The 26,560-nt window shown below is 26.8% G+C and overlaps 1 protein-coding gene across 1 annotated transcript; it reads left to right on the forward strand.

Annotated features, from left to right (window-relative positions):
• The first annotated feature begins 16,914 nt into the window (after positions 1-16,914).
• On the forward strand, positions 16,915-25,489 carry LOC135926356 (uncharacterized). The gene is made up of 7 exons (XM_065462202.1): positions 16,915-17,002; positions 17,057-17,193; positions 17,233-17,307; positions 17,347-17,499; positions 17,544-17,640; positions 17,707-17,792; positions 24,552-25,489. Exon 7 carries the CDS (start codon positions 24,612-24,614, stop codon positions 25,434-25,436), a length of 825 nt encoding a protein of 274 aa, XP_065318274.1. The 5' UTR covers positions 16,915-17,002; positions 17,057-17,193; positions 17,233-17,307; positions 17,347-17,499; positions 17,544-17,640; positions 17,707-17,792; positions 24,552-24,611; the 3' UTR covers positions 25,437-25,489.
• Positions 25,490-26,560: the final 1,071 nt, after the last annotated feature.

Genomic DNA, 26,560 nt, shown 5'->3' on the forward strand with positions numbered 1-26,560 from the left:
CAGATTTAAAATTTAACGCAATAATTATTTAAAATGCAAAAAATAATACAACAAAATACCTATCAAACTTTCTTACCTTAATTTTGATTATTTTATATATGGATTTTCATTATAAATTCTTAAATACAATTTTTTTTTAGCAAAATCATATTAGAGTAGATTCTCTTCGGAATAGATTTGGTAAAATCAGATTTATCAGGGAAATTAAAAACGTGCAGATCAGAGACCTACAGGCCCAGCCTTAAAAAAGAAAGAAAGAAAAAAAGAAAGAAAGACCGGGCCGTATTTTAATTTTTTCTAATATACCCGAGCCCAGCCTAAAAATTTTTTATAAAATACACTGGCCGGGTTATATATTTTAAACCCATATATTTTAAATTACCATTTATGTAAATTAATAAATATTTTAAAGAAATTCAGGCCGGGCAGTGCAGAATAAAATAACTCACAAAATATTAAATATTGATAAACTTCTAAAAAAATTGACGTCATACTGGCTTAGTTGCTGATAGTTTTTTTAAACTGGTTCTCTACTAGTTAAATCAAAGAACTAATAGAAACTGATAAAGAAAGAAACATTTTCATAATTTTAACATACTTCTAATTGCCCAGCATATTTTAAAAAAATAAAAACCGGAAACTCAAAAATATCATCATAATTATTCATAAACAGGCCTTGGCCGAGAAAACTAGAATCTAGTTTCATAAAAATCTTGTTTAAAAAATATATTTTTAAAAAAGGTACTCTCCAGGTCCCTGCTATAAATCACTTTAAATTCACGAAACTTTTAGAAATAATTTATCAATAAAAGTTGTCCAAGATTAGCTAAAATATTATCCATCCTAAAACAAATACAAATCAGGATTTATATTTTGGGACAAGAAAAAATCTTTTTTATTTTTAAAATTTTACCACATTATTTTATCGCCCAGCGTTGAATAATTTTTTTAAGATTATTTTATTACTTTTTTTATTCAAGGGTTCCGAGAATTTATATGAAGGCATCTGGCTCATTATTTGTTTTAAACTTAAAGCTATAAAATTAATGATTTTGACGATTACAATAGATTTAATAAGATGGAGGTCTAATCAATGCAATGTTCCCCTTCATCTTATCTTATTTAAAAATTTATATACCTCCAGATATGGCTGGGGGTGGGGAGGGGGTTGGAGGGGGGAGGTGGTTGTATCTATATGAACCATTTATTTTTTAAAAAATATTTTTGAAAAATTTAAATTATATTATATTAATAGATAAAAAAAAAACTTTTTACTATAATAAAAAGAAAAAATTATCAACATGTTTTTTTCGCGCTGGATAGGGTTAATCATATGAATAACTAGAGACTATAAGAATCAAGGCTAGCTGAATCAATTAAATTATGCTTAAAAATATGATATGATAAGTATTCATTGGCTACTATTATAGCTTTAAATTAATTTTATATGATAATTATTATAATTAGAAAAAAAATTTAAAAAATAATTAAAAAATGTCATATTTTGACATTTTTATATGAATTATTTAGATGCAAATGATGTATAATATCAATAAAACATAGTCCATAAAAAATAGAAGAATAATAATTATAATCATCTATGTAAGAGACTTAATAAACCAATGAAATCTACAAGCCCCGGGTTTGGGGCTTGTTGGGGAAACTTTTATTAGAATCAATAAAATATTAAAAATATTTATTAATGTATAACTTTATCTCATAGTATTTTATAAATTCATATACAACAATTATTTTCAGGCTTATGATGGTTTTGACAAAAACGCCGAATAGCCCTAGTCCCTACTATTAGAAGAAAGTTGATCATGAGATCAAAAATTTAGATGATTTACCGGTTGACTAAAAACGTTACGTTTTTAAATCTTTATAACTCTGAAACGCGTCATCGTTCTTATGAAATCTATTTTATTGTGTATCTTAATAATCTCAAAATATTTTAAATTTTAAATATGTAGTCCTTTTTAAAAATTTCTCCTAAATCATAATTTATAACATAAAAATTTTCGGTATTATCAAAGAAATCTCATTATTAAATGCCACTAACAATATAAGCTTATACGGTAATTTTGTAAATTAATTATTTTATCAAGAGAAGATCTGATAATGATAAAATTATGCCATGAGAAGAAAAATTGAAAAGAAGTTTAATCCTGAATTCTAGAAGAAAGTGAAATATTAGTCCAGTTCAACAGCTTTAAAGAGACCTCAAGATACGGGTTCTATATATCGAAACTATCAAGTAATAGGCTACACCCTTTTGAATCTTACAAACTTGAAAAAAAAAATTGGTAAAATATGGCCCTTAATATCAAATTGGCGTTTATTGTCAGGTTCATACAAGAAAAAAAATGATAGGTTAATTACATAAATTTTTATTATTTTAATAATTTTACGGATCTCAAAATATGCTTTGTGTTTGTTTTCCATTATAATTTATAATTACGAAAAAAATTTGAAAAAGAGACGAGTGTCCGGCTATGGATGAATATAATGGAAACACGTCTAGCCAATTTTCAAATAAATAAAAATTAGGGTCTTAACTTATTTTTTGTCCAATATTAGTATTTAAAATTTTTTCAAAAATGATTTAATCTAATTATTAAAAAAATCATAAATAACAAGTGACATGTTTTAGGGTACAAAAATTTAAAAACGCTACGTTAAATAAATATAGAAACGTGAATTAAGCTGGTTTTATCGTTTTTTGAAAAAGGTCTCAACTTGCTAAATGTGTTACAATATAATTAGTGAGTTTAAAGAATTTCTTTAGAAAATATTATCAGCTAACAAATTTATTGTTCCCAATATATTCAAAATATAAAAACATCATAAAGATGAACTATTTATTAAGAAGTAAGTGGATAAGTAGTGAAGAATTTTAATATTTTATTTTAATTATATCGATCATTTGTCAAATATAAATCAATATTGCATACGCGATAATTAATTCATGATATTACATTCGCGATAATGAATTCGCTGTAATGCATTCGAGATATTGCATTCGCGATAATATATTCGATGTAATGCATTAGCGATAATAATTTCGCGGTATTGCATTCGCCCTAATGCATTCGCGTTAATACATTCGCTATAATGCATTCTCGAAAATGCATTCGCGATAATGTCTTCGCTCTAATACATTCGCTATGATGCATTCGCGATATTGCATTAGCGCTTATACATTCGCTATAATGCATTCGCGAAAATGCATTTCGTGGAAAAAGTTTCGCGGTATTGACGTATCAACAAATTAGTGATAAACAAATAGAAAAAATAAATATATAAAAAATTATTTAAAAAAAATTGTTTGTGAATGAGGGGATTTTTAATTGAATTCATGGCGTAAAAAATAATTTATTTTCACAATATAGTTATTCTTTTTATTATGAAAAGAGTACCATTCTAATTAAAGGTGTAATTAATAACGAGAAAACATAATTGCCAAAGACAAAATTTTTTAGGGGTGAGCATAGGTTTTTAAAGGGTGTGCATTCAGTGAAAATCCTGTCATAGACGCTGCCCTCGGACCACCATTTTGGAAATAGATTGATTCCTTCTAGCTACAAGGTGACCCTCTAGGTTCCTTTTTGTTCTCTCTGGGCATTAATATAGCCAGATAAGAGAAATAAATGACCAATGCAGGATTAATCTTATATGTTATATATCAACAATGACATAGACGACCCACCAGATAAAGTGATGAAAGCAATTAAGCTAATAAAATTCAGCGATAACAATTTTGGACCTTTTTAGCTGCGGGCCTGGGCTGGGCTTGGTCAAAAAATTTAGGCCCGTGAAGGTTTTTGAGTTGTTTAACGTTTAATGATATATTTTTTTTGTGTTGCAATTACTTAAACATCGATTTATTTAATATTAATACAGCATATGATATTATTATATAAAACATGTGATTTATTATTATAAAGTTTTTTATTTTATTTAAACTAGTTTATTAAATTTCAATTGGATGGCTCATGTGGTGTAGTATAATGGCTCGATTTTTAACTAATATTTTAGCCAAAAAATATAATGTAAGCCTCGAGATTTCTTTAATAGATGTCGGGCGGGTTTTCATAATATATGGCTTAAATATTAGATTATTCCATTTTAAAAATCGATTCATTTAACAACACTTGGACATGGTCCTGGGAATTCGCCCATTTCTAAAGCACATTAACTCCTCAGTAATTAGCAAAGATTCTTCAATACTCACCATGCTCACCAGCGTCTGTAATAAATTTTAGGCGGTGATGCTCCAAGCTTTGCGTCTATACATTTTGGCACCCTACAATTGCTTGCAAAAACCCAATAATGATATCAGGCTAATTACTATAGGCTCTACCTTTAAATGCCTTGTCGCCAAAATAATTTCCTCAAAAATTAAATATTATGCTACTCTAATTTTGAGTCCATTTTAACTTGGCGTGGAAGTCGTGGGTGGTTGTGAGGCTTCGATACACTTAACTCGTACTCATATAGAAAACAATCCCCTCAAATGAGATCTTGATTAAGATTGACTTCGCCATTGCATTTTATACCCTGTCTCGGAATTCTTTCTTATCTTCGAGCACTCTTTTTCCAGGATATAGCAAATTTTTCCCTTCTTATTATCAATATCTTACCACTTTACATTTCGATTCTCATAAAATCTCCTAGAAGGGATTCAACAAAGTTATCCTCTTGGATCATTGCTATAATGAATCAATAATATATTCAGGCAATCAATGTCACCTGCTCCTCTTCTCTCTTTGTCTAATACATAGATCATCGCTTTTTTAGATGAAAAAAAATGTTTAAATGTAATTAATAATAGATATAGAATAGAATGCTTATGTAAGGTTCAAATATTCATAATTTTTAATGACTTCAAATGATGTAAAAAAAAGAGATGTTTTTTATATGCCAAGGCTTTCAGTTTCTGAAATTAAATCTGGTAAACAGATTTAGAAGAATAAGCGGAATTAGTTATTATTTAAGCGAAAATTACAGTTCATCTTTAAATTTAAAAGAAAACAAAATAGATTTGTAGATATTGGAGGGCCCGTTTGGCCTGGTTTATGATCATAGCGAGAATCAAAAAAACCTTAAATTCCAAATTATGAGTGAAACCAAAAATAATTTCGCACGTATATATTTTTACATAAAATTATTAAATTATTGAAAATATATATATGTTAGCGTACAAAACGTTTTTTCCTGGCAATATGTTATTTTTTCAATTTAAAATCATTTTTTGAGCGCATTTTTAAACATTTTAAGATCTAATTTTTATGTATTCCATTATGTTTGGAATACCTACCCTATGAATTACAGACAATTTTTTCATTAACTTTTAAAAATAATTTAACATAACCGACTCAAAGGTTAACAACAAAATTCTTTACAATTTATAATATAGGTATTCCAAGTATGATGGAATATATTTCCGATAAAATCTAATTTTTAAATTTAAAAAAATCTTCATAAAATCATTTATAAAGTAAAAATATTACACATTGCCGGAAAAGAGGTTAATAGTCACCACATATGGTAACACCTAAATTTGTATTTTGTCTATTTTTCATTTGGATAGGCATTACCATATTTATTTAAAATATATATTTAAAAAATCGTGATTTTTAGAAAGTCTCTATAGCCTAGTCGGCAAGAGCTTCGCTTACCAATCCGACGTTTTTGGGTTCGAATCCCAGCAATGATCATATTTTTTCTTAATTTAACTTGATGGTTCAGTCCTTGTGGCGATGATATACAAGAGACTGGACTCGACCACGTGATTCCATTATAATATATGTTAAATAATAAGGGTCTTATTACATTTTACTAAATTTTAATCGGTATTTAGAAAATTTGGATGATATTTAGAAAATTTCTATATCTTGACATGATAGTGGCAATCATTAACCGAAAAAACACATTGACGCTAAATATATGTCGTATTGGGATATGGAATCATGTAGGATTCGGAATCTTGACGTGGGGATTTACTAATTTACTTTATCAATTAATTTCATTTTCAAGTTTTCCTTGTGGCGTAATATTTATCTATTATTATTAAATTTCCCGGTATCATAATTTTCAAATTTCTACTCATGGATATTAGACTTTTTTTAAAAAACGCTGAAGGTGAAAATCATGCCAAAAAGCAAAAAAGTATAGTATGATAATTTAATAAACAAAAGCTGTGAACTGATGATTTCCTCAAAAGAATCAATTCAAAAGGGGGATATGATTACCATTTCATCAATAATTGATAAAAATAGGGTTAAAATTTCAAAAGAAAATAGAGGCAAGATAAAACTAACTATTGAGGCTATTTTATATTGTGGCTTGCAAGGCCTAGCACTTCGTGGCCACAAGGATTCAGGAAGCTTAAATTTTAATAATAATGATAACGAAGGTAATTTCCGTGGACTTTTAAAATTTAAAGCATTAGGAGATCATGTATTAATGGAGAGCCTCATTAGTACCAATAAAAATGCTACTTATCTCAGCCCTAGGATATAAAATGAGATAATTGATATTTACAACAATATCATTTTAGAAAAATTGATTGTTGAAATCAATTCTGCCCCATGCTTCTCAATTTTGGCAGATGAGACCACGGACATTGCTGGCATTGAGCAGATGTCGTTGTGTGCGCGATATGTATAATACTCTTAAAAACATTATCAAGGAAATGTTTCTCCAATTTAATCCCGTTTCAAGCATGACTGGGTCTGCTTTATCTGATGTAATATTTGTGAATCTTAAAAAATTAAAAGTAATAATTAATCTTATTATATAATTATTTTAAAAAATATAGCTAAATATAAATATGATACGTGGGCAAGGGTATGATGGAGCACGTGCAATGAGTGGACAATTCAATGGGCTTCAGGCATTTATTAAAAAAAATGTCCAACAGCTATATATGTCCACTGTGCTGCCCATTCACTCAACTTAGCAATATCGGATTCATGTTCTTTACCATTGATATCAAATTGCTTAGGTTTTTAATTATTAAATTAAATTTTTTATATTTATATCAGGTAAAATATCTAGCATCTATGAGATGTTTAGATACCCCAAGCGTCAAAATATTTTGAACAGAATTATATCAGAAACTCCTTGCTCAACAAGGAGAAAAAAATTGCAAAAAGCTTGTCCAACAAGATGGAGTCTTCGACATCAAGCAGTAACAGCTTTTATCGAGTTAGAAGAGCCGATTATTAATGCTCTTATAGAAATATCACAATGTCTGAAAAAGATATTTCTTCAGAAGCAAGCAAGTTACTGGATTCAATAATTATATACCAAATTTTTTTTTCGCATTAGAATGTATTAATAAATTATTTAATTATACAACTATTTTATGTATTACTTTTCAAAAACCTGATATTGATTTGATTGAGATGATGAGAATAGCAGAGACAATTTTATTAGAACTCAAAGAAATTAGAGCTAATGCTGATGAGGAATTTTATATTTTATATGTTAATGTTGAATCAAAAGCAGAGCTATACGAGTTCAATATTTGTCTCCCTCGACTTACAGTAAGGCAAACTTATCGTCCAAATATTAATATAGGGTCAATAGAAGAATATTATAAAATAAATGTCTTTACCCAAGTAAATGAAAGGTTTTTAATTTATCAAGAAACACTTATCAATCTGCAGATATTATTTCCGCAAAAGCTCTCTGAACCTTTTTCAGATGGTGATAGAAAAAAAATAAAATATTTGGAAGATTTTTATCATGAAGACATTAATGTATCTCATGATGCTTTATTAGCTGAATGCCAACTATGGTATAAAAGATTAACTATGGTTGATATAGTCCCAAAAAATGCTATGATGCTTTGCATCATTTCAAACATCTTTTAGATTATTTTCCCAATATATTGAAATTATTATATATATTAGCAAGTAGCAACTCTTCCCATTAGTACTGCAACTAATGAGAGAACATTCTCTTCTTTAAGAAGATTAAAAACGTACCTAAGAAGTACAACTTCTGAAAGTAGGTTGAATGGTCTGGCCCTTTTGAATATTCATAGGCATTTGACGCCAAACACGGATGAGATAATTGAAAAATTAGCTCCCTCCCAACGAAGATTGGATTTTACATTATAAAAATATAATGTTTCTATAATAATTTTTGTGCTATCATTTTTTAATGTCTTATATATTTTTCTTTTACATCAAAAATATAATGTTTCTATAATAATTTTTGTGCTATCATTTTTTAATGTCTTATATATTTTTCTTTTACATAAAAAATATAATTATTCATATTTCCAACATTTAGATTTTTTATACTTTATATATAAATTTTAAAGGCTCAAAAAAATTTAAATTTCTATTATGGATTATTTATTTTAGAGTCATCATATCCTGGTTATATCCACTTAATATTTTACAATTCAGATTTATTTAAAGTATTTATATGCCGCCGGTTATATCCGCTTAATATTTTTTAAATCAAATTTATTTTTATATACCGGTTTATATATTTAATTTTTTATAATTCATATTAATTTAAATTTGTATATTAGAAATAGTTATTATAAAATAAAAATATTGTTATTTAAAAATATCAAGCATAAATTTATTTATCTTAAAAAATTTTAATTATCCACCCCCCCCCCCTCCACACCAAATTTCTGCGTACGCTACTGGTATACGATAAGTTATTATCGCAGTTGTGTACGTATTGAATAAGATTTTATTCATTTTATAATTTTTATAATCCCAATATATTCCAAAGCTAGAAAGATAATCATTCCATGAAAACGAATACTATGTAAGAAGGGTTTGACTAAAGTGCAAATGCTTAGGTATAAATTTCATATATTATTTATTATTTGTAGTGAGATTCATTTTCCTATGATATAATAAACTTAATAATTAAATTTTCTTTTCAATAATATTAAATCCGCAAGATGGCGTATTCTTATTTTATAAAAAAATTTAAAATTATATTTTGTATTATTATATTCTAAAATCATATTGTATTATTACTTAAAAAAGAAAGCTAATTTCCATATATTATCTACCAAAAATTGATTCGAAAAATTGCAAGAACAAATATAGGTTTTTATAAATTACATATGATTACATTTTAATGGTTAAAGTAAGATAAATTAATTCTTTAAAATAATTTTTGCATACTTGCTATTGATATTTTTCATAAATAGCCACTTTGTTTTTATTTCCATTATTACAATATTACCATACAATAATATCATTCTAATAAATAAGATATCACAGAAAAATTTTATCGAAAATATTAAGTTTATAAAAGATTATTTTACACCTAATAAAAATGTACAAAATGTATAAAGATTTACCATTTTTAGGGGAATAATATAATTTAGATAAGGGATTCCGGTAATATTATAGGTGTATTTGTTACCTTATTTTTCAAGCCCGGTGTAACGTTTTAAAAATACTCCATTTTTTTATATACTCCTTTAAGCTTATTTGGAGTATTTTCAGATCATATTGTTCGATTATAATGTATTTACATATCAGAGTATATTTAGATCAATGTAATTTTTATAATGAAATTTTTTTGAAAAAGTGCTCATGTCAATCAAGAAACATTATTCTGGAGCTGATGATGCTGAGGCGATTTTTTTGAAATTCCCGTCAAATTTTTTAGGTTAATGATGCTTGGTACCAGATGAAAAAATCGTCTGCGGGAAAATGGCTGTTAAATCGTTTTATATATTTTCTTCAGTAGATACATTTAAAATATTTGCCTTTAAAATGCCATCTCCGAGAAATAATGGAATGCCATATCTTTATTTGAATGGAAAAATCATGAATATCTCCCAGGCCTATTTAATTTTTTATTTAATCTTTTATATTTTATAGATATCAATAAAAATCACTTTATCATCATTGGAGGAGACCTTAACATGAAATTATGTAATGAAATCACTAATTCTCTTATTGGTTTTGCTACTTTAAATCAAACAACAATAATGCCTCTAAAATAATTGATATCTGTAAACTTTTTAATTTAAAAATCATCAACTCTTTTTATAAACAAAGAAACAATAAATTTCACACATACTTCAAATCAAACCCAATTCTCCATATAAAAGCCAGTTAGATTATTTCATCACAAGTATAAAAATGAGCTCTTATGTTAAAAATTTTAACATTTTAAATGAAATTGATTTTTTATCAGATGATAGACCAATCTGTATCTCTTTATTAATTAAACCTTTATTTTTACATAATCTCAATAAATCAAACAAATATACTCTTATAATCCTTAAAAAATATAATATCTCTAATTAAAATGTTTTTAAAGTAAAAATCAAATCTATCCAAAGTTAAAATTATTTAAATATATAAATTAGAATATAGAATATAGAAGATATTGTAGTCCATAAATTTATAAAATGTATAATAGAACAGATCTATTATATAGAAAATATAACACCCATAATTAATTTTATATATCATAAATAAAATCCGCTAGATGGCGTAAATTATTAAAATTTTAGTTTTTAATTAAAAATAATATGAATTATAGGAGCATAGTTCTTCGCTCTGGAGTAATTTATTTGGTAGAAAATAATATAAACATAAAATGAAAAAAAATAAGATCCAATCATTATTTTTGGAGTTATGATGTGAATTCTTAGTTTAGTAAATTTTTTAGATTTTTGGGAATTAAAAAATATTTATTTTTTTGACTCATTTGGTGTAAACTAACTTATATAAACATAAAATAAAAAAATTTTTAAGTTTACATCATTATTTTTGAAGTTATGATGTGAATTCTCAGTTTAGTCAATTTTTTAATTTTTTTTTAGATTTTTGGAATTTTAAAAATTTTTATAATTTTTGACTCATTTGGTGTAAACTAACTTATATAAACATAGAATGAAACAAATTTAAAGTTTCCATCATTATTTTTGGAGTTATGATGTGAATTCTCAGTTTAATCAATTTTTTAATTTTTTTTAGATTTATGGGATTTTAAAAATATTTCATTTCTTTTGGCTCATTTGGTGTGAACTAACTTATTTAAACATATAATGAAAAAAATTTAAAGTTTCCATCATTATTTTTGGAGTTATGATGTGAATTCTCAGTTTAATCAATTTTTTAATTTTTTTTAGATTTATAGGATTTTAAAACTATTTTATTTTTTTGACTCATTTGGTGTAAACAAACATAAATAAATGCATTATTTTATAGTTGGAATCGGAAAACTAGTTTACTTCAATTAAAATTTAGGGGCCCTTAAAAGGGCCGTTGGGTATTCTTTGGTCTTAAAAATGACCGTTGGGTATTTTTATATCATAAAAAAAAAAAAATTTTTTAGACCAATTAGAAATAGCAATACCACAAATATTATTAATTATAATTTTATAAAAAAAATTAAGATAAATATAAACTCGTTATAAAGTTTCATAAGAAGATAAGAAGGTTTCTTTACATACATATATCAATTTTTTTGTAAAAGCCAGGAGGATCGATAATTGTTAAAAATATATAAATTATTTTTTATAAATATAGGGAGAATTATTTAATTAATTATTGGATATATTAATTGTTGGAAATTAGAGGTTTATAATAAAAAACATATAATGGTCTTATTGTTTTCGTTCTTTCCGCTTTGGCTCTTTTGGCTTGATTAGGTTTTTTTGATCCTAAAGGTTTCACTAGAGCTAATTGACCTCATGTAGAGGTAATTAGTTTTCCATTACTATTTTCTTTTAGTATTTTCAACAGAATTGCCTTATGTTCAGCATCTGTCATCTCAGCCCAGCTCTTATGCATGGATGATATATCTAATGCCTTTGTTAGATAATAAGGTCCCAACCCACATATGGCTCTTTCGAAGTCTTTTTCCTGTATTAAAATAATATCATTTATTTTATTTATCATTATATGTAAAGGAGTTTTTTCCCAATCAAATTTTGTTTTTAATACATGATTTATGCTCTCACAATTATTGTTGGTGTATGGTAATAAAATTATTTTATTTTTTAAAGGTAAATATACCATATTATATAATTTATCTATTAAATATATATCTATATATTTTACAAATTTTGTATAATTTTTATTTAAGCAAAATTGTTTGAAATTATCAATTTTTTTTTTAAAGATTTGATCAGTTAATGAAAATATTATTCCATCTTTATTAAAAATAAAATTTATAATTATGTTTCTAATTTTTATTTCAACTCCTTCGTTATTAGTTAAAAAATATATTAAATTTTCTTTAATATGTTTAGTACATAAAAGATGTGTTGAATTTTTAAAATTTCTACGCAAGGCCGATACCATCCCCAATTCTCCATCACTCCCAAAAATTAAATTATTAATGGGTATACGATTTTTTTTAAAAATTCCTTCAAGGTGGGAGAAAAATTTATTAAATGTTGGGTAATCCGTGTAAAAATATAGGTCCTAAGAAAATTGGGTGATCGTGTAAATGGTGAGTTTTTATGCATTTATGTTTAAAGACCATGCATGTGACAAATAATTCCCCTAAATTATAAGTTTTATCTAAACTTATAATGCTAGGATTATTATTTGAGCATATATATTTAATGTTATCTATCATGAGGGGAGTATATAAAATAAGGGATATCACTTTATAGAGCTGATATCAACTTTTGTACCAATGGGTATTTATATATGTTTTTTAAAATATCAAAAGCTTGATCAGCAAAATTAGACAAGTATCCTGATTCATTTCTCCATCTAAAGTAATTTCTCTTTCTGGAACACCTTCTCCATCTAGAGTAATTTCTTTTTCTAGAAAATCTTCTCCATCTAGAGTAATTTCTTTTTCTAGAAAATCTTCGCCATCTAGAGTAATTTCTCTTTCTGGAACACCTTCTCCATCTAGAGTATTTCCTCTTTCTAGAACATCTTTGAAATATAAATTAGAAACATAATTATAAATTTTATTTTTAATAAAGATGGAATAATATTTTCATTAACTGATCAAATCTTTAAAAAAAAATTGATAATTTAAAACAATTTTGCTTAAATAAAAATTATACAAAATTTGTAAAATATATAGATAATCATTTAATAGATAAATTATATAATATGGTATATTTACCTTTAAAAAATAAAATAATTTTATTACCATACACCAACATAATTGTGAAAGCATAAATCATGTATTAAAAACAAAATTTGATTGGAAAAAAACTCCTTTACATATAATGATAAATAAAATAAATGATATTATTTTAATACAGGAAAAAGACTTCGAAAGAGCCATATGTGGGTTGGGACCTTATTATCTAACAAAGGCATTAGATATATCATCCATGCATAAGAGCTGGGCTGAGATGACAGATGCTGAACATAAGGCAATTCTGTTGAAAATACTAAAAGAAAATAGTAATGGAAAGCTAATTACCTCTACATGAGGTCAATTAGCTCTAGTGAAACCTTTAGGATCAAAAAAACCTAATCAAGCCAAAAGAGCCAAAGCGGAAAGAACGAAAACAATAAGACCATAGATTTATATGTTTATTATTATAAACCTCTAATTTCCAACAATTAATATATCCAATAATTAATTAAATAATTCTCCCTATATTTATAAAAAATAATTTATATATTTTTAACAATTATCGATCCTCCTGGCTTTTACAAAAAATTGATATATGTATGTAAAGAAACCTTCTTATCTTCTTATGAAACTTTATAATGAGTATATTTATCTTAATTTTTTTTATAAAATTATAATTAATAATATTTGTGGTATTGCTATTTCTAATTGGTCTAAAAAATTTTTTTTTTTATGATATAAAAATACCCAACGGTCATTTTTAAGACCAAAGAATACCCAACGGCCCTTTTAAGGGCCCCTAAATTTTAATTGAAGTAAACTAGTTTTCCGATTCCAACTATAAAATAATGCATTTATTTATGTTTGTTTACACCAAATGAGTCAAAAAAATAAAATAGTTTTAAAATCCTATAAATCTAAAAAAAATTAAAAAATTGATTAAACTGAGAATTCACATCATAACTCCAAAAATAATGATGGAAACTTTAAATTTTTTTCATTTTATGTTTATATAAGTTAGTTTACACCAAATGAGTAAAAAATTAAAAAAAATTTTAAAATTCCAAAAATCTAAAAAAAAATTAATAATTGACTAAACTGAGAATTCACATCATAACTCCAAAAATAATGACGGAAACTTTAATTTTTTTTCATTTTATGTTTATATAAGTTAGTTTACACCAAATGAGTCAAAAAAAATAAAATATTTTTTAAATCCCAAAAATCTTAAATTAAATTAAAAAATTGACTAAACTGAGAATCCACATCATAACTCCAAAAATAATGATGGAAACTTAAATATTTTTTCATTTTATGTTTATATAAGTTAGTTTACACCAAATGAGTCAAAAAAAATAAAATATTTTTTAATTCCCAAAACTCTAAAAAATTGACTAACTGAGAATTCACATCATAACTCCAAAAATAATGATTGGATCTTAAATTTTTTTTCATTTTATGTTTATATTATTTTCTACCAAATAAATTAATCCAGAGCGAAGAATTATGCTCCTATAATTCATATTATTTTTAATTAAAAACTAAAATTTATTAATTTACGCCATCTAGCGGAATTTTATTTATGATATTTAAAATTTATTATAAGAGTTTTATTTTCTATATAATAGATCTGTTATTATTATAAATTTATGGACTACAAGATCTTTTCTATTCTAATTTATATATTTAGATAATTACAATTTTGGATAAATTTGATTTTTATAATAAAAACCTTTTTTTTAAGTAATAATTTCATTTATAAAAATGCTACAAAATATAAACCAAATATATATTATTAGAAATAAAAGCATGAGAAAGTAGATTATGCACTATTTTATTTCATATTATTATTTTCGAACCATATCTTCGATAAATTATAATTTTTTTAAATATGCATAAATAATATATTATTATAATTTATTAGATTATTATCAATGACTTTAAAATAATATACAGAATAATTTTTATATATTTAAAAGTAATAATATCCTTCCACAAACATCAAAACCAGAAAAATATAAATATTCATGGTATTTATTTGATATAAAGTCACTTTTGAGTCTTTTGAACGAATAATCTAAAAAAATTGCTCTGAGGGGGGGGGGGGGGGGGTAGATTATGCACTTTTTTATTTCATATTATTATTTTCGAACCATATCTTGGATAATTTATAATAAATATTTTTTTAAAAATGCATCAATAATATATTATTAAAATTAATAGATTATTATCAATGACTTTAAAATAATATATAGAATAATTTTTATATATATTTAAAATTAAAAGTAATAATATCCTTCCACAAACATCAAAACCAGAAAAATATAAATATTCATGGTATTTATTTGATATAAAGTCACTTTTGAGTCTTTTAAACGAATATTCTAAAAAAAAATTAATTGCTCTGGGGGGGGGGGGTCCAAACCCGAAACCCCCCCCCCCCCGTAGCTACGCCACTGATTCTCAGTTTACTCGTTAATTCTCACTTACACATCTGAATTTTGATTAATTAGGTTTTAAAAGGTAAAAAGAAATTTTTTATATAAATTTAAAATATAAGAACTTTTACCTTGGTATTTCTGATCTTATCAAAAATAAAATAATTGAAATTTAACTTTAAAGCCAACTCTCCTTGATTCAGTCCAGATGTCATAGAGTCTAATGAAAGTTAACACATCAAAAATAAAATAATTGAAGAATATAGTGTTTACTTTGGTGTTGAGAAAATATTTCAAAAATATTATCTAGATAAAATTTGTTGAAAAAAGAATATTTTACCTGCTATGGCAAATTTGATATGGATATTGTGTTTCGCCATATTATATATCACATGAGAATTACTAATGGCTTAAAATTTCTATGATGATTATCATTGGACAAATATTTTTTAAAAGAACACTATTGGTTAAACTTGATTGACGTTTTTTGAGGATTATTATAATAGATTAGGATGATGTAGAGTAAATAATATTTAGTGTAATATAATTTAATTTCAAAGTTCATTCAATGTTCTCTTAAAAATAAAATCTCATTATTATGGCCATTGATTACTTTAAATGACTAATTGTAACTTCCTATGTAATTTTCAGTTTTTTGTTTAAAATATTTTGTAAATTTTTGCGACATATAACACTTTTTGCTATGATTCGCTATAATGTTTTGCTGTTTTTGTATTTGTTTTTGAAAATTTAAGGTAAAGATTTCGTTTTAAAAAAATCAAATCATGGTAGAGTTTCGCAGGTAAGTGCATCGCGGTAAATTTTAGCGACTTCATAAGAAACCATGAATTACTTAGTTGCACTAAGTTTATACGAAATATCGTTAACTCATATTAATTCATTGTTAATAATGATATGTTGTCCATTTTTTTTAACATAAAGGGTAACAGAGGGAAAAATGATGATAATTTTTATCAGCTGAAAATTTATTAAGAAATGATTTCCCTGCATTCCATCTTGGTTAGAAAAATACATATAGTTTTGTTTCACTGCACTGCCCTAGGATAAATTGTCAAGTTTTATAATAGATAAAAATTAAAATAATTATTTAAATTAATTAATAAATAACTTAGTTCTGAATTATATATATTCATGAGTCATGACAAAAATCTCATTAATCATTGATATTCTCAAGTTTAGAAATATTGCCCGAAGATATATTTGAATATTCATAAAATTATATATAGATATTTCACAAGAGATTCTTATTAATGTTTAGAAATGGCTTAAAATCAAAATATTTTTGATTATTAAGAAGTTTGAAGGTTATTCTGCTGGATTTTCTAGGTATTCAACATATTCAATTCTGTAGCAGACGATAAATTATTATCTATCCCAACATATGGATTGGAATAAGCTTTGCGGAGATGAGCTAAATATTGAAATAGATGATTTTAAATGGCAACCACACAACAAAAAAATAAAGTCGAGTATTATAGGTTTTGAAACTATTTTATTCATTAAATTTTAAATATTGCCTTGACTATATACAGCTGATAAAAATAATAAGCAATGTAATGATTTTGAACAACCAAGCCATAGTAGGGATTTTAATAGTTGTCAATCAACAATTTTAAATCAAAATTCAACAAAAAAAATTATCCCAGGGCCTGTGGGCCTTTTACCTGATGTAATCATTTTCATTATTGCAATTAATATGTATTTGTAGGAGGAGCCAGATTTTGAAGATAAATCAACTCAAAAATTATTAAATTCAGTTTTCTCTCAAAATTTTCCTAAAAAGGTCATACTCATTATAAACTTATAAAAATTATATACATAGAAATTGATAAATGTAGATTTATACAATAAACTTGATAATCATAAATCATGGCAAACTTTGGAGAATAATTTAAATTCTGTTGTGAACACCCCATTGCAAAATTTAATATTAAAATATGGCCCAATCTATAAAATTGAATGCATTCTTAAGCAAGTGCAAAATTTTTTATATAAAAATTAACCATAATATATAACTAGGTAGCACCTACAAAAATACCACTAATAAGTTGTTACTGTAGCAATATTATAGTTAAAGACTATCATTCATATTTGGTAGAGCTATGTGATTGCACAGGTTCAAAATTTTGATTTAAGATTTTGCCTATCTCTAAAAAAATTCAAATTTTATATGTTAAATAAGGTAAAATCAAAGCAATTATCAACAGAGATGCAATAATTCAATTTGGCAAGTATATTGATAAAGGGAGCTCCTTTTTATTGTATCAGGTTTGAAGTAATATTATTTTGTATATCAATGGATTACAAATTATTATATTTTACTTTTAATTAAAAATAAATAAGATAAAGTTTAAAATGTAGATTCAAAGTCTGCTTCAGAACTTATTTTACAAACTCAGACTTAAATTTTTTAAATTATTTTACCAAAAGTGACCCATTTAAAAAAAAAATTTATTACATCCCTCAACAAATGATAAAAATAATTTATAACCTAAATTTATTTTGGAGCTATGAGTAATTTATTATACATTAAATTCTTAGTAAATTAAATTTATTTTTACATTGCCTGCTCATGTAAATTATATATTTTTCTTCTGCTCAAGATAAAATCATGCACCAAATAAGTTTAAAGAAAATCTTCCTTAAAATTTTGTGCATAAAATTTTTTGAAGATCGATGTTTATTAATATCAAACTCATTTATTTTAAACATAGTTGTTAAAGGATCTAGATACAAGTATCTAGATATAAAAATGTGGTATCTGTATCTAGATAGATTTTTGAATAAAATATTGGTATCTAGATATTATTTTAGACAATGTATCTGTATCTAGATCCATTTAAAAAATATCTTTTAACAACTCTGATTTTAAATTTGTGATTTCATCAAATGTAAGATTTTTTATGCATAAAAATCTCATTAAAAGGTATTTCCATGACAAATCTACTGAAATAACGTGTTTTTAAAATAGATTAAATTTGACATGAGGGTTAATTAAATTGTATATTTTATACAAATTACATTTTAAGCTCTAGCTTAAATAAATCCTGAATATGGATCTTCAAAATTCGATGAGAGCCTTTTCCTCTTTTAACAAATCTCAAATTACTCAAATATTTTTGGTCAAATAAAAAATTATGTATCATTTTGTAGTCATCAAAATTCTCCTTTAGAAAATACCAAAATAATTTTAAAAATATCTTCAGTGTCGTATTTTCGGTGCAAAAAAAAATGTTTCTAAAGGGACCTGATTTGAAACGATAAAACTCATTAAATTTGTTTATTATCAAAATATTTAAGTAAAAATATTAACGTAAAGTGTGCAGTACAAGAATACTAAGTAGTTTAAATGTAGTGCCCATTAAGACTAAGTTAATGGTAAATAGACTTAGGTGGTATGGGCACACAATGAGAAGGCCTATGAACTACATAGGAAATAAAGTTAAGAGTTTGGAAGTGATGGGCAAACGTAAAAGAGGAAGGCCAAAACTTCAATGGGGCCATAAAGTTAGAGCCAATATAAAGAAGTATAAATTAGATAAAAGAGATTGTATTAATAACATAAAGTGGAGAGAGATGTTGAAGGAGCTTACCACCAGAAAAGGTGAAAGCTAAAGAGAAAAAAAAAATTAACGGAGAAGAAAATACGAATTTAAATTGTATTTAGTTTTTCTATAATTTTAAGAATATTTTTTACACCCCAATAAAAGTGTAATTATCTTGTGTTGTTAAAGTTTACCGCTTTATCTTCTTTGGTGGCTATAGCTAGCCCGCTACTTTTTAAAATTTATTATTTAATTTTGAAATTTATATTTAATTTATAAGCCCGAATCAAATAGTATAAAATTTTAAAATTGTCGAAGAAATGGATAACGAGGTAATTTATTCATGCTAAGCACATTTAGATGAGAATATAAATGAAGTGTAAGTTTCGCCAGAAGAAAATTGAATTTTTGAAAATTTTAATTGTTTGAAAATGGGGAAATAATTAATATTTTTATAAAATTTTTTTATAATTAATGGGTCAAAGTAGCGGTAGTGCGGTACCTTTTGGCAAATAGCGGTAGCCGACTTTTTTTCACTGTAATTATCGTTATTAGCGCCCTCTTTAATTGATTTAATTATTCCTAAAAATTAATAAACATATTTGATAAGTTCCATCCTTCAATTACCCTTTGTAATAGATTTTTGTATTGCTAAAATTATAAAAAACTAAATAAAATTAAATTTCTTATTTTTTCCGTTAATACTTAAAAATTTTAATATATTAGTAATAAAGACATTTCGTGAATTCCATCGTTTTAAATGGGACACACTTCAAAATATTTTTTAAATACAATAACATTGAAAATATTTTTGAATTCTTAGGTAAAATTTTGAGGGACAAAATGATATATAATTTATTTTGAGATTCCTTAAAGGGGAAACTCGATATGTATTTGACCTATGGCGTTAAAATTAGGATTTTATAAAATATACATATTTAACACTCTAACCAATTTCATCCATTTTTAAAATGATGGTCCGAATCAGGGTGATTGACATAAAATTACCCAAAAGATCTACCAACAAAGATTATTTACAATAAAGATTTGGAATTTTAGGCAAAGTTTTATTAAAACACTTCATTTATCAAAATCCTAAAAGATTTTTATTTTGAAGTTAAAATATTAGATTTATTTTATTTTAAGAAAGGAAAAAATAATAAGACCTAATTGGAATGACTGACATGTATAATTTCGTTTTTGTCACAATGAGGAGATTTTTCATTGTGAATCAAACCTAAATATAAAAGAAATATATATATAAAAAAGAAATTAATAATAATTAGGAATCACGAAATCATGAAATCAATTTATCTCTTTATCCAAATTATAACATTATCAAATTAACAAAATTATAAAAGTAAAAATAATAAAAAAGATTAATAAAAAATAAAATTAAAAAATAAAATACAAAAAAGTTAATAATTATAAAAGATGTTTCTGTATGGTAAAAATTGGCCTTTTTATACTTTTTTCAATCTTCTTTATCACTAATATTCATAACTACTCAAATATAATATTTTTATCACGCGTTATAATAGTAAATCCAAAAGAATTCTTTATGCAAATTAAAAAAGTACAAATTTAACTAATTTACATATTACAACACCTCCCCACTTAAATTAGACCCAACATTCTGCGAATAATCAATCTTCTTTCGATTTCGACTTTACTGACCTCGTATATACACCATATCTATTCTTCTTAATCTTTGCTGTCTTCTAAGTTCTAACGAAGGCTGCCTCTTGTCTAGTATTCTTGGTTTCGAACGACCTTTTGTATCCAATCATCGCTTGAAATTTTTGAGTTCTATCTTCTGTCGCTTGTCACCCTGGGAAACGATCAGCTTTTTATCTCTGTAGGCGACTGACGAACTTGATAAACGCCTGTTTTCCACGATCCACGCTTGATGAACGATTATCGATGACATCCAGTTTCTTTTTCAAAATTTATCGTAGCTTGTTTTCTATCATTCTCTTGTAATCCACGATTAGCTCTTTATCTCGATAAACAATTGATTGGTCTGCGATAAACGATGGTTTTCACGAATTCTTGTTCCTATGATTGTCGATTTCCGTATCTTAGACTAAAGTCTCGGTAATAATTGGCTATTATTGGTCCGCGATTAACGATTGCAGCATAACGTCTTGACCATCTTTTTATCAATTCGCTTGTTTTCTACTTTCTCTTGTAATCGATTGGTTGTTGCCTCTAATTCTTGTAATCGTATCTATCTTTTAGACTTCCGGGTCTTCTACGACAGTCTGCCTTTGCTGAGATATCGACTTTATCTTAAGGTTTCAGGTAATCACATCTAATCTACTTCTACCTAAAATAATCTATTTAAATAACTTCTGAAATATTTTATCACCTTTTATAATTTATTCTCCAAAATAAACTATCTAATTCAAATATACTAATAAAATATATAAATATACCAACTTTATCCTAATGTCTACATTTATCTCCTCTAAACTAATTCTGCCTTTAATAAATGGCGTAAATTATACTAAATCTTAAATTTATAATACGTAGCAAAAATATCTATAATAAATTATATAAATATATCAAATTCTATCACCCCTCTCCCCTTAATGAAGCCTAGACCCAATGTCGTGTTTGGAAGTTTTAGTATAAATAATAGTTAGATAAATATATTCAATATAAATCTAATAATACCTTTTAAAGATATCACTTCTAAGGATCTGACTTTATTATTTCCAAATACAAATCCAAAATGAAAATCGAATGAATAGATTTATAAAAATTACGAGTTTATATATAAAAAAGTGGATATGCAAAAAAAAACATTTTATATGCAAAATTACAATAATCTATAGTATTATTCGTACATTTAAGTTCGTTAAGAATAATGGGTTTTTATATTCAAAAAAAAAATTGTTTATGCAAAATTTAAAATAAACAATAATATTCTGCGTACATTCAAGTTCATTAAGGATAACTTTAATATTCATCTCTCATTTAAATATTCAAATCATATCATAAAAAAATACATTTTTTTAATAACTTTAACACCTTCGCACTTCTACTTGATTCTACCACTCCTTCATCTAATCTCTACTGCTCCCTTGTCCTACCATAGGTTCTTCCTCCTGTACCGCTAACATGTTGTTGTTTGTGCTAATCGTGGGACATCTCCGTAAAATATGATCCCCTCCACAAAACCAGCAAGACATTCTTCTTCGAGATCCCCACTCCCGTTCTCTTCTACGATTGTACGACCTGTCTGTGGGTCTATCTACCGTCATCTCTCCATACCTGATCTGGGCCTCATCTCTGGCGGAATCTATCCATCTTATCGATTCGGCTGATCCACCAACCATCCTAATCTCGATCTTCAAAATAAAGTTTCCCACTCGCACGTACGACGACATCTATCACGGACTTAAGCTAAAAATATACTATATTTATCATTTATTCATCTCCATTAATTCAACTGCTTCCTAATTCTCAATACTCATAATCATTCTCGTATTACCTAAGCCTCTCTCATTCTTTTTTATCAAATTGTTCATACTTTCAGCCGCTCTATTCTACTAGTGTACTTCGTCAACATTCTGATTATCATCATTCTCGCAGACTTGTTAAAAGGAACAATTCAATTATGCCTATCAGCATTCTCCACATTCTGATTCTCATAATTCTCGCAGACTTGTTAAAAAAACAAATCAATTATGTCTATCAGCATTCTCAACATTCTGATTCTCATAACTCTCGCAGACTTGTTAAAGAACAAATCAATTATGTCTATCAGCATTCTCAACATCTCAGCAATTTAATCGATTCACAACGCCATTTATTACTAACCTAGACACCTAGGTCTTAATTGCTTAATATGCCTCGAAACTACTCCTATTCTTCCTTCAATTTATACTTCTACCTTCTTTCTTCCTATATTCTTTCACTATACCTTTCCCCCATTTAACTGGGCCATCAAAAAGTATTCTCCAAACTAGGCTTCCGATCTTAAATCTGTCATTAATTATAACTTCTTTCTGTTCTATTCTTTCTTTCAGAAAATCTAATTCTGTTCTAGTTTTTCTACCTAAAAATATCTCTGCTGGTGAGTAACCTTTGCTTCTCTTGGTATTGTTGTACGTTAATAGTAATAACCACCATTTTCCTTCTCCATATTTTTCCTTTTTTAACCATCTCTTAACTAGAGCTACCATTCTCTCCGCTTGTCCATAACTTCTCGGGTAATGTGGTGGTGCTAATAAATGCTCAATCTTCCATCTATCACAAAATTTGTCAAAATCTCTGCCTATAAATGCTGGACCACCATCTGATACTAAGGTCTTCATTAACCCATATTTACTTACGAAGTCTTTTACCCTATTCAATGCAACTTTCGTCGTCAGACTCGATACATAGTGAAGAAGAATATAGGAAGAAAGAAGGCAGAAGTAGAAATTGAAGAAAGAATAGGAGTAGTTTCGAGGCATATTAAGCAATTAAGACCTAGGTGTCTAGGTTAGTAATAAATGGCGTTGTGAATCGATTAAATTGCTGAGATGTTGAGAATGCTGATAGACATAATTGATTTGTTCTTTAACAAGTCTGCGAGAGTTATGAGAATCAGAATGTTGAGAATGCTGATAGACATAATTGATTTGTTTTTTTAACAAGTCTGCGAGAATTATGAGAATCAGAATGTGGAGAATGCTGATAGGCATAATTGAATTGTTCCTTTTAACAAGTCTGCGAGAATGATGATAATCAGAATGTGACGAAGTACACTAGTAGAATAGAGCAGCTGAAAGTATGAACAATTTGATAAAAAAGAATGAGAGAGGCTTAGGTAATACGAGAATGATTATGAGTATTGAGAATTAGGAAGCAGTTGAATTATAGGAGATGAATAAATGATAAATATAGTATATTTTTAGCTTAAGTCCGTGATAGATGTCGTCGTACGTGCGAGTGGGAAACTTTATTTTGAAGATCGAGATTAGGATGGTTGATGGATCAGCCGAATCGAGAAGATGGATAGGAGCCGCCAGAGAGGAGGCCCAGATCAGGTATGGAGAGATGACGGTAGATAGACCCACAGGCAGGTCGTACAATCGTAGAAGAGAACGGGAGTGGGGATCTCGAAGAAGAATGTCTTGCTGGTTTTGTGGAGGGGATCATATTTTACGGAGATGTCCCACGAGCACAAACAACAACATGTTATTCATTCGATTTTCATTTTGGATTTGTATTTGGAAATAATAAAGTCAGATCCTTAGAAGTGATATCTTTAAAAGGTATTATTAGATTTATATTGAATATATTTATCTAACTATTATTTATACTAAAACTTCCAAACGCGACAGTTTTGATATTGAATTATAATTATTTTAAAATTCGGTCTTAGGCCCGATAAGACTTTGACTTTTTGTAAACCTCTAGTCTATATATTTTTATTGAATTTATTATATTAATAATATTCGACTTTTTTTAAAAAAACAATAAACAGTTAAGTCTATTCCGTCCGTTCAAATCCAGGGAACTCTATTTAATCGTCACGTTCCATAATATGTTGGCACTAGCGAATTCTAGGGGACACTTGCGCCTAAACAATGTCCAAAACGATGAAGCATTTTGTGACCGAACTCAAAATATAGTGGAAAACGATATCGATTTCGATGATTTTTCCCCACTAGATTCCGTTACCGCACTCCCTAATCCACCGGGTATTGTTTTCGGTAAAAATAGGGATTATGACTTACCGAGCCAAAATTGTGCAATTCTAGGTACTACAAATTTAATCACGTATGATGAGAATATTGGAAATGATTTCGATATAGTAGAATGTGGTAATCTCCTTAGCAGCGACGCCAAAGCGATAGATCTTTCGAATATATCTGATCCCTACCCAAAGAACGAGAGTACTGGCAATCGAGCCAATAATCTTCTGAAAGATATTGAAGATTCTAAATCGTCCATAAATAATAAAAACTTTCAAGAAAGGATAAAGAATAAATTTAACGCCTTCAAATTCAACGATACTTCTAGCAATGAAGTATCCAACAATATACATAATTGCGTCCATCCTGTTAACGATAAAAATATTCCCGACTCCTATGGATTTGAAGATAGCGAAGAATCCCTCAATTTTGAATTGCTCGTTTCCCAGCATCTAAACGATAAAAATTTTGGTTACGTTGACCCATTGAACTCCGCTAAATTTGTTGACAATTATACGAATGCTGACATCGGCTCATTTTCAATCGGAGACAATGTTAAAAATTTAAAAAAAACGGCCGAACTGTCCTGCCACGTTGACAATTTATCCCATTTTGAGATGGAAGATGAAATGTTCGATATATACGATATTACTACCCCTATTTTTCTTAAATAAATGGATAATAAAGAAGTTGTTTTGTTTTAGCTTGTAAAAATGGGTTTGATATATTCTGGTCAAAATTTGTTATTTATGTCTCATATATCTGCATTAAAAGCTGTTACTCTGGGAACACCTGTTAATTTATATATGTATATAATTTAAACTGATATCAGTAAATTCTCATCTCATCAGGTTCTGAGTGTCTATAGTAAGTTACGGGCAAGACCATAACTCGACGAGTGCAGAACATCTTAAACAACCCCCGTTCTTTCAAACTTCTACTCTTTATTATATACAAATTTAAATAGACATAAGATGATCATAATCAAAAAACAAACGTAAAATTACCAATCATTCTGTTTTGGAGGATATTAGTAAATCCTCATCAGGTTCTGAGCGTCTATAGTAAGTTACGGGCAAGACCATTAACTCGAAGAGTGCAGAACATCTTAAACAACCCCCGTTCTTTCAAACTTCTACTCTTTATTATATACAAATTTAAAAGGACATAAGATGATCATAATAAAAAAACAGTAAAATTACCAATCATTATGTTTTGGAGGAATTGTTGGCCCTAATTTAATTGACAAAATATAAATTAGGCTCATTTTTTACAATAAAATAAAAATTGTCAAATTACGTTCTAACCCCAGAAAAACTGTAATTATCACATTATTTTAATAAAAAAAAAGAATTTATTATTTAAACTTACCCCTATCCTATTTATTTATTAAGCCACCCCTTTGGGGTAAGAGGGGGGGGGGAATTGTAAGCTTCTGTCATGATTAATATAAAAATAAAAAATTAATCATAATCCAAACCGGAATGAACCTTTATAATAGACGCCGGAGTTCAATTGGACCGTAGCTGTTATGCTTAATGGCTCGGGTTCCTGGTTTTCCCTTATTAATCTTTTGATATATTTGTAGATAATTTGTTTAAATTAATATGATTATTAAGATAATTATTTATATTCCAAGAGGGTTAAGCTCTTAATGACTTCCTAATTCTCGCTTTTCTCCTTTGTAAAAATTTTACGAATATAGATGAAATCTGAATCATCCTTTTTAGCAATTATGTATGCTAAGATAAGCAAATTCCTCAAAAAAATACAACATTGTAACTTATTTCAAGCCAAC

Source organism: Gordionus sp. m RMFG-2023, chromosome 3 (assembly GCF_954871325.1).
Source record: "Gordionus sp. m RMFG-2023 chromosome 3, tfGorSpeb1-WG-v2, whole genome shotgun sequence".
In the NCBI taxonomy this organism is placed as follows: Eukaryota; Metazoa; Nematomorpha; class Gordioida; order Chordodea; family Parachordodidae; genus Gordionus; species Gordionus sp. m RMFG-2023.